At 37.8% G+C, this 10,869-nt stretch overlaps 1 protein-coding gene across 1 annotated transcript; it reads right to left on the bottom strand.

The window, feature by feature from the left end:
• Positions 1-3,015: 3,015 nt before the first annotated feature.
• On the bottom strand, positions 3,016-4,298 carry LOC149194550 (S-adenosylmethionine decarboxylase proenzyme-like). The gene has a single exon (XM_089407709.1). It carries the CDS (start codon positions 4,171-4,173, stop codon positions 3,016-3,018), a length of 1,158 nt encoding a protein of 385 aa, XP_089263835.1. The 5' UTR covers positions 4,174-4,298.
• Positions 4,299-10,869: the final 6,571 nt, after the last annotated feature.

Genomic DNA, 10,869 nt, shown 5'->3' with positions numbered 1-10,869 from the left:
CAACAGGAGGAAGTGCGGAAGGAGTCCGAAGCCGAAAAGCAAAAACAAACCACCATTGATGTCAATATAGATACTCGTATTGACCCTAAATTGCTCCAGGAATGGAAGCAATTGACTCTATCATCAGTGGGTTGGAATGTTCAAAGGATACAGACACTTCCAAGACAAACGATACACAGGACATCACTTCACCTCAGGTTCTAAGTGGAACCAACGGCCCACCCATTTCTATGGATGTTGAAATAATACCAAAAGACCCCTCCGACCAAATCATTCTCCAGGTAGAAGATATTCCCCCCTGGATGTTTTCTACAGCCCGAGGCATAAAGCAGTGGTAAAACAACAAAGGAAAAGAAGGAAGATTGATCATCCTTCCCTTTTCCCAGAACAAACTGTTACGGGCAGCATGGTTTGGAAGGAGGAATTTGACCCCTCCGATGACCTGACAAAACTGTCGCAGTATGCGGGAGCCTATTCGGCAGCGACAATCGATAAGGCATCGGAGGTAAGTATTCTACTGAAAACCAAGGATCAAGAAATTTTTGCATTACAGGCAGAGTTGGCTGAGACAAAGAAGAAGGCAGAACAGGCAGAGCAGCAATTGTTGACACAACAACAAGTGAACAGTCAATTAACTCAACAATTGCAGGCATAAAAGCAAAGGATCGACCAAAGCGCGATCCAGAAACAGAAGGAATTATCAGAGGCATTGGCACAATTAAGGGCAGCAAACGAGCAAATGATGAAAACAAAGGATGAGCAAATCGCTCAATTGTCATCGCAGCTCGAAAGAATAAAGGGCGCTCCACAAGTGGATGAATTCAGAGCAGAAGCATTACAAATAAACAATGCATTAATATCCCAGATTAGGCTTTTGTGTCAACAAATCGCTCAGGCAGAGCCACTGTGTGAGCTAACGACATCCATAAATCAGCAGGTAGAGAAGGCCAGAAATGAATTAGATCAAGCCGAAGAGATCATAACTGCCTTTCTTGACTGGCAAGACTCTGATCAAGGGAGAACAACAAATTTTCCCAGGATCTTAGAAACACATAAAGATATACTCTTCACAGAATGGCAGACTCATGTGATGAAAGCAGAGAGGGCGGCTTCAAGATGCAAATCAACTTCCAGCAATCTAGTTGAACTAGTTAACAATACTCTCTACTTATCAAATATGATTTCCCAATGTACACCAGGAAAGATGACAACAAAAACCACATTGGAGCAATCATGTTATCCTGATTTAGAGGAAAAGGGGAGATTAATCGCCGGGATTAACAGTTTAACCTTCGAGGCATATTAGCTCTTCCTGATTAAGCCACATACATAGAGAGCCGCCCTTAAGTGCCTAACAGATGCAATCGGGTATATAATTCCCGATATTCAGGATGCCACCTATGCCGCCCAGCTCAGTTCGCGCCTCAACAAACCTCCTGAAGTAGAACCAATGCTTGCGATAAGTCAGCTCAGATTTAAAAGCAAGCAGCCTACTTGATGAATCATGCCTCCGATTTCCAGATCGCTGAGGAAAATAGGATCAAGATTTATTGATACCGATTTAGTAGGATTTCAGTTTAATAGATATTTAGATTAATTTAGTATTTATAGACCCTTTCATTGTTTTGGAAAAGGTCAGAAAGTTTTGTACCAGACTTAAAAGACTGAAGTTTGCACTATTGTGCTTCAGTCAATATTTTTTTTATGAAACTGGACCAGTTGTTCTTAATTCGACAAGGAAGCTTTTTATGCAATTGTGCACTATTGTCTTTGTTGAGAATGTTATTGCGTTGAAGGAAGAACTACAAGTAGCGATTGATATTGGGAATGTCAAGCAACTCATATGGTATTTCTATATATGTCTGAATTCATTCCTTTCATATGAATTGTTATGTGATTATTCTTGCTATTATTGATTATATGCATGCGTTGTGACAGCAGATCTATATTCATTCCACTATTGGATGTTTTATGATGTGTTTTTTTTTTAATCATGTATATGTCAATGATATAAATGATAAGTGTGGTAATATTGCTTTAATCGCTTTGCTTAACTATTTAAGCACAGTAATCATGAATGAAATAATGTCCCTGTCTGTTAGATGGAGTCATCTATATGCCTATTTATAGACACGGATCATCAAGCGCTGCACTTTAAAGCTCAATAAGTTCCCGGGATAGATCATAATTTATGTATTCTTGTTAATAGTTTAGTTATTCGCTCACCACTAGCTTGGTTTATAAATCATCCATTCATCCCGTTTATCCACTTCTGGGAAACTGGTCCCATTACCCCAAGTCGGAGCCACTATTCCAAACGGAAAAGGAGCTGTACTAAGGTCCGGACCGGGTGGTTATCCCCAATGTTGTTGCAGCAATTTTCGAGGCATCAACACAACTTAATGCCATGGCATGATTGATCAGGTCAGATTGACGACCTTCATTCATTGCGGGCCCCCTACCTTCTCAATAGTTCATTAGGGGAATTTTGAGGTCTAAAATGGGCCTCCTAAGAAAAATTTACAGCCAAAATAAAATTTATAAGAACCAATAGGATTCAATATAATTATGTCAACCATGGGGGATGATTCACCATTTTTGGAGTATAAAAGTAAAAAGATTAAACTAGTAATTGTCCCAAAAGGTACAAAGAGAGGCCGATAGGATTATTAAATTAGAATTGTTGAATTTCTCTAGAAGAGATGTTGGTTCAAGCCTAACGGATGAGAAATTTGAGCTAGCTAAAGGCCTTCTAATTGCTTTTTATTATTGTAAAATTATATTGATAATTCATTGGTTTTACTTTCAAAAGCTTGAAGGAATTTGAAGAGTAGGTGTAGAATTGCTTTGTGGGATTTGATCCCAAAATCCTTGATTTGTAGATATAGACTCAATGAAATGTTAATTGGTTGAAACCTTGCACAAATGTTTGATATAAGAAAATAAGCTGAAAAGGTTGAAAGGCTTAATTGGTTTGTGGAAAACCTTGTTTTCTTGGACTGGATCATTGTGCAATTACTTTTCTTTAGATGTTTTGTAGATATGTATATGGCATATGGCATACATATCTTTGCCAATATCATTTCCTTCACGTTCCTCTTCCCGGGTAATAGAAGCCAATTTAGACTCAGAATTGCAAATTCTGTAAGTGCAATATATAACACTACCCTTCTTTGTAAGCTCCTGTTGAGCTATCATTTCACAAGTATACCCCTGCAGACAAATTGGTTTGGTCCATGAAGATTGACAAGCGCCAGCATTGACATGAACTGCAATAGAGAATACCATAGGCTTGAAACAACTTAACACCCTCTCCACCAATGCTTGTAGATCATAATCCTTAGGATCATAACCCATGGCTTCAAAACTTGCATAATTGAAACCATCTTCCGGAGTTACATGAATTGTAGATAAAGCAGGTCCTTCAATAGAATTCATGGAGTAACCGCAAGGATCAAATTCAAGATCAGAGACTTTCGCCTGAGGAAGAATTTTCGATATACCGGAATTAAGTGTCATTTCTGCCGCAGAATTACAATGATGCTTGTAAAACAGGGAAGCACAGTTGCTGTCAAGCTGAGTCATGCACATCTCCAATGTAAAAACTGGAGAAGGCACACCCTCCGATGCGAAATCATCAGAAGAAGCGGAGTAGATATGCCAGTTGTAAAACGTTCCGGAATTTCCCATAACATAAGCCATTCCACCAGATCCAAGAGCTCCAAAGTACTTATCCAGATATGGCACTTCCTTAGAAAATATCCAGTGCAGAAATGGCTGTGCTCCGGGATGGATGAATGTTCCACGAGTGTATTTAACTTTTTTTACAGAGAGAGACAGGCTGGTTGCATTGCTTAAAATCGGAGGGATGGAAAGCAGCAGCTTGGTCGTCCCGCAGGTTTTGAGAATGATCTTGAATGGGTAAACAAAGAGACTCGACTCTGACAAGAGATATGAATCGAAATGTTCATTAGAGAGCTCAGAAACTATTTTGCATTCGGCTGCGTTGAGCATTTCATCCAATTGGGTTCGAGTGAGTGCCCTTAGGCCCCTGCCCTCTGATTCAGTAAAAAATGAAGATACAAAAAACTCAATCTCTAACCGCTTTTCAAATCCTTCGAAACCAATTGTAGTCATCGGGCCGGCAACCACTTCTTCACAAGCCATATCCATTTTGAATTGCAGCAGAGATGGAATACAAAACAAGGTAGCGCGTTGAGGGATAGGAATCTAATCTGACAGCCTTACAGACCTCCTCCTAGCGATCTAATTCTAAATCCTAAGTGCACAGTTGTTACTCCGAGAATATTAGGATGGCTCTCGGACGCACTGCACAGAAATGCAAACCAAAACCAGATGTGAGATACTGTACAATAAAATATTCAGTAACAGTATTTGATAATGAAGATGCATACTATCTACAATTGCAGCTAACAATCATTCTTCTGAAGATTTATGAGTCATCTTCAGGTTCGCCTTAACAGTCTTTACATCAGTCAGCCACTAGAAATCAATAAACATCTGCTCTGCATTTCCAGGCCAGAGAGCATGAGTTCTCAACTAAAGATTCAACGAAACTGTCCCAAATTTGAAACAAGGAAGAATATGAAGATAAACGCTTTAAGGTTCCTACATTTAACAGTTCATTTACAACCTTCAGCTAAGAAAAATCGCGTAGTAGAAAAATTCAAAAGGATGAACAGAAATTTCAAAATTGCTTTTAATCGTTCGGCTTCCAATTGAATTCGACACTGAGAACTCTGGAGATCTGTATGGAGAGGCGGCAATCGTTATTCTGAAGATTTATGCATCGTCTTCCTCTGGTTGAAAGATTCTAGGAGGGAAGAGACATTGAGGATATACACGAAATGGGAGGGACGACCAGAGATGCAATGAACCTGGACCTCATTCCGTGCAGATACATCGCATACAGAATGAATCTTGGGCCTCACGATCTTTTCAATCAGCGCAACGCATGTTCAGGAGTTGGAGCATGCCGTGTCATCATTTTTCCTCGTCTGGAGATCTGAGCATTGTGCCATAAACTCCACGAACTCTCCCAGAAGCTCGGCGCACAGATGTCAAGTGGAGAGTAAAAGTGTTGACAATTGTTGATGCATAGGAAGGCCTATCGACCTAAAAATAATAAAATAATAAAACTACCTTTTTAACTCGTATTTTCAACTTATCTCCCTAACGTTTTACTCAAATTTTGAGCGAGAGTACTCGTTGGATGCAAAATTTAATTCCTCATCCAAGGAGTACCCATGTTGCATACTTTCAATGGACACTGCTACACGAAAAATGAGAAATACATGAAAAAAAGTGATTGTAATCATGTTTTTCATGTATTTATTATTTTTCATGATACAACATGGGTACTCCTTGGATGAGGAATCAAATTTTGCATCCAGCTAGAGTTCCCCTCGAAACTTGAGTAAACCCATAGGGAGATAAGTTGAAAATATGAGTTGAAAATATAGTTTTTTCTTTTTTCCCTCTAAAATTTGATGATGTAATATAATATTATTTTATTGTTTCCACTATTATTATATAATTTCCTTAGGAGGCCTATTTTAGACCTCAAAATTCCCCTAATAGTAATAAAGGGGTGGGGGACAGACAGTTCAATGTTTAGTGTTCTTTGTCATCCACGACCATACTATTAGAAGAAAAACATTGGAAGTGCTAGATAGAAGGTGCAACAGAAGCTTCTTTGTCTGTGGATGAAAAATTGACATTGGGCTCTCTATCAACTTTGTGGCCATATGCAAGAACTATCCCTAAGGATACTTCAATGAGCGCGATATTGGAATGATTGTGGACATGGACATGAAATCATGATGATGTTCAAGCATATTAGGAAATGATTATTTCACACCAAAATGGTCAAATGAATGCATCAATCATTCACACATTATCATATCAACATCATTGTAACTCAAGAATACATCAACAACACAAATTCCTTCAGGCCCCTCAAACCATGAAATCATATACATTAAGCATCTAAATAGATACAAATAGGAGTATCACCCTCCTTCATTAACCATGCTGATATACACGTTTACTACTATAACATATATCAAACATCATTTATCATTCATGGTCCAACATGGATATTTACAAGTAAAATACTTATTTGTTCAGCTTAGTTGATTGGAAACTAAGGAATGGATTTCAACTCTCCACCCAACCATAAGCCAACTACACTGCAAATATTTATTGCAGTTGTCCACCCCCAAGCCAAATTTAGAGTCTAAGGAGTTGAGTGCTCAAGGGAATTCACATTGAACCAATCAATCAAATCATACTAGGATCCATAGTACACAATGTCTCCACTTGTAACTAGGAGTCCAAAGCCCATAGTGCCTCCACTTGTCACCCATAGGACTTGAGAGCACACTATGTCTCCACCTGATATACTTCATGTTAATTCATAGAACTTGGTCTCCACCTAATAAACAACACATGAATCTAAAGAAATATCCAATGGCTCCACTTGATAAACCACACATGAATCTAGAGCACTCTCAATATAATATACCTACCTAAACACAACTATTGTTATTATTATTACTTTTTCATATTGTTGATTAAGATACAATACCAATACGATATTCTACATGTTTATGTTTTGATACTCGGCACAAACTTGATCGCTGACCATATATTTCTTTTACAATGCTTGGAAATGAGTTGAATTTTAAGTTTTAACACAAGGTTTGTTCACTCTATTGCACTTATATTTAAATTTGTCCATAACCTTTCCAAATATACTCTTCAATTTATGGTTGGATTGGTGATATTCTAAAACATTGTTTCTCTAAGGATCACTATTGTTAGAAAATGTAAAGTGGTAGCTTATTTCTCTTATTTTCTTTAACATTGATATTTTCTTGTGAATCTTAATTTTATTTATGTATTTTAGTTAGATCTTTTCATCAAATAATATCAAGATCAACAACAACAATAGAGGACACAGATATAGACTCATAGCTAAGGCAAAACCCCTCCAAGGGGAAAACACGGAAACTCTTCTCTTCTTAGAATATGCTTCAAATGAGATCCAAAGACATAATCCCTTGATCAAGTCCTTCTTCTAGTAGCGAGTCAGCCCTTCCAAAATTCCTTTCTTAATTTTGCACCTAACTACTACACACTAAAACTTCGACCTACTAGCTACAATATTGCTACTTGATTTGCAACTTTAACGCTGCAATTTCGGTCTTGCAGCTTCCAAGGAAACCCTAGATCAACCTCCTTTTGAGACCTTCCTAAAGAAAGACAACTCTTCCTAAGGTTAATGAGGTTTAGACAAAATATCCTTCCTCCCAACTACAAGATGATGCACTTCATCCTTTGCAACTCGATCCCGCAACTTCGGCTTCTTTTTGCAACCTAGAAACCCTAGATTTTTGAACATGTGAGCGCACAAAACCCAAGAAATTTTGTCCTTCTTCCTTCTCCTTGATCTTCACTCTCCTTCTTACAGTTACTTAGGTATAGATCAAACTATTTCTTGATAGATCAAACTTGTGAGTGTGTGTCTCTGAATGAATTTGAATTGCTTCCTTTTATAGCCTTCTCAAGGGGTTGAATTCCCTCCTTTAGGCCGACTTGATGTTCCTAGGGATGACTTGTACCCTTGGAGTTTCCAGGACTTTCTAGACTCAAAAATTAATTCTTTTTAAAATTACAAATTGCTCGGAAGGGTCATATAAACATGATATTGACTCATTTGAATCATGACAATAAATCCTAATACCTAAAAAACTCTAGAAGCATCAAGAACATGCTTTTACCTAGAAGACCATCAATAATGAGCATGAAACCCTTGCTTTAATAATAATAAATTTTTTTCTTTTTCTCGTTTGTTACATAAGATACATATTGAAATGAGTACAACAACAATTATGAAGACCGAAACTAGTTACATTTCTCAACACTAGGGAGATATTCATAATTATACATCTAGTACAACATTATATCCCAAACTAAAATGTTCTCATAAGAAGATTCAATTTGAAAATCCATACTATAGGCATCATCATTATGACCAACACTGTCCTTGAGGCCTAATTGGACAAGATCTTCTTTATTTAAGAGAATTATGTTGGAAGGCTTTATGTGTGATACCACACTACCTATACAAGGTACATACCCCATCCAGATGTCTACAAGGTATGTACTTTTAAGACTATTCTTATCTTGGATCTCCATACCCATGTCAAAGAATATCGATCCTCTTCGACCACTCTTCTCTTGGATTCCCGTCCCATCCTCAAAGAGTGTCTATATATTTCTTTTCTTGGATTTTATATCCTCAATGAAACCACAAATGCTTATCCAATCCTTCTTAATTCTCTCTTCATCACCTGAAGAGGATAATTCACATGTGATGTCCAACATCAATCCCTCTCAACCAGAGAGTATATCCTTATTCTCCTTTAATCTTGAGAATAAATCCCTACTCTTATTTAAGGAGATTCCTTTTTCTCCCTCTTAAATCCAGAGGAGATCCTAGACTTCCTTTTTATTTGGGAAGTCAACACCACAAGCCTTACTGCTTGTCTTCATAAGAGTACCAACTTCTTGATCTTCATAGATGTATGACTCCCTCTTTCTTCTGCATCTCTTATATGAAGATTTCTTTCTTTCAAGGTATCATGGAGCCATCCCCACTCTTCGTTCTTGTGATAGGATCTAGGTCATATTTCTTGCTTATCACTTTCTTCTTCAACATGAAGGCATTTCCAAACCTCCAGCTGATCATAGCTTCCTCATGAAAGTGATCCTATTTGAACTTCATGTTATCTTTTCGTACTACTACCTTCTAGTTCTTGAAGATGAACACCCCTTGATTTCATAGCTTCCCGGTATCATATATTGAACTTCCCTCAATACTCTTGCATTCACATAGTTGAACTTTCCTAAACTATCATCATATATATTCCTATAACATTCTTCCAGGTGGAAAACATAATATGTTAATTAGAAAACCAAACCATAAATGAAATAGACTTACATCACCATGGTGACCTTCTCGTTCTGTCAACATCCTCATCGACTATCTCCACTTGATACTTCATGCATTAGAGTTCCCAATGATAGAACTTGATTACCAAGTTACAACTTCTATTCTTTTTCAAGCATCATAAATATTTTTATTCACAAGATTCCTATGCATATGAATCTTATTTAAAGTTTGCTTTCAACATGCATTCCTATGCTTTCATCTAATCATCTAGCTTTATGACCCTAAATTGACCCTTAAGCTTGGCCCATTTCTTTCATTCATACCTTCACTAATATTGGTTTTGTAACAACCTCAGGTTAAAAATCCATGTAATAAAGTTAATAAAGGAAAAATAAGACCAAGGTCATGGGAGATGTATTCGAAGCTGAATTTTGGGAAAAACATCCTAGAAGGTGTTCATTTGGTTTATTATGGCTAAGGGGAAATTGGTAGAGGCAAAGGATTTGGAAAGGCAAGAGGCATTTTATTGGAATTTTATTTATGAAAATAAAGGAAATTAGGAGAATAGGAAGGTGAAAGGTCACATGTTGCATCTAAGGAAGAAATGAAGGAAAAATAATATAAATTGAAGAAAATAGAGGCATGATTAATAAAAAGGATTCTTAGGATTAGCTCACAGCTTTTGTCAGTCTAGTGTTGGAGCTCTCTCTCTCATACTCTTGCACACTTAGAGCATTCTTGGAGCACTCTAGCATTGGAGAAAGGAAGGAAAAGGAAGGAAAAGAAAGCAAAGGGAAGCAAAGATCAAGCAAGGAAGAGTTGGATCAAGTGGATACAACATGATTACTTGCAGGTATCGAGTTGCATGTATGATTTCCTTGTTAGTTTTGGCATGCATGGTATATGCATGTGTGAATTTGGTTCTCTTGCTGCCATTTGCATGGTTTTTTCTAGGTGTGGTAGTGGTTTCAGCCTTGCCTTTCCATTTCTGGATAGCCATGGTATGATGGGTTTTTTTTACTTGGTTGAGATGGATTATTGGATGGTTTCGAAATTGAGTGGGGTGGTCTCAGGAAAATTCCCAAAGGCCTAGGAATTTTTTGATTGGTAAATTGTTATAGACATTTTTGTGCCTTACAGCATTGAGCATGAAATGTCCATAATCTAAGGGATCCAAAGTCCCTAAACATGTTGTTCCTACCCCTAGAGGAACAAGGCTAACAAACCACAGCAATTCACAGAAGTTCTCCACCAGAAACTACTCAAAAACAAGTCAATTTAGGATCAATTCAGTGGCTCCATTAGCTGTCTGCGCTGAAATGAAAAGTCAACACTGGCTACCTGCACTGCAACGCAGGTAGAAGCACTACTAGGGTGCGCTAAGCGGGAATTGACAAATGGCAAGTTCATTCCAAGAGGTGTCAAGACCCAGGAAGCTTCCAGAATCTTCCTCAATGACACTTGCCTCAATGAATTCGACTAGTGATGAGTAAGAGGTTCCCAATCTCCAAGTGGAAGCAAGAACCTCCAAGTGGAATCAAGAACTGACAGAGGGAGAGGACACTAGTCAGATCTCAAGCTGACTCATCCTCTCTCCAAACATCTATATATGGATCTCTCCTCCATGAGATCTAGAGGTTGGAATTTTGTTATTGCAAAGAATTGCTGTTGGTTTGAGACTGGAATCATTGGGTGCTTAATGCTTTGAAGGGAGGTGAAGATAGGAATTCCATTTGCTGGGAAGGAGATGCTGGATTGGAGCCTTCTTGGTTGTATCTCTTCCTGAACCTTGTTATTCATCAATAAAGCTATCTTGGTTTCTCCTATATACTGATGTATCTTTGATGTATGATTGCATTAGTATGTTTAGTTTATTTCTAATCCTGAAC

Source organism: Pinus tabuliformis, chromosome 2_2 (assembly GCF_031772625.1).
Source record: "Pinus tabuliformis cultivar Carrire ecotype Pingquan chromosome 2_2, CPIR1, whole genome shotgun sequence".
NCBI lineage: Eukaryota > Viridiplantae > Streptophyta > Pinopsida > Pinales > Pinaceae > Pinus > Pinus tabuliformis.
The sequence above is the reverse complement of the archived record's forward strand: the minus strand, read 5'-3'. Positions and strand labels throughout refer to the sequence as shown.

What these genes read in the sequence shown, in the direction of transcription:
- LOC149194550 (XM_089407709.1), bottom strand. Translation starts at nt 4,173, where the DNA reads ATGGATATGGCTTGTGAAGAAGTGGTTGCCGGCCCGATGACTACAATT.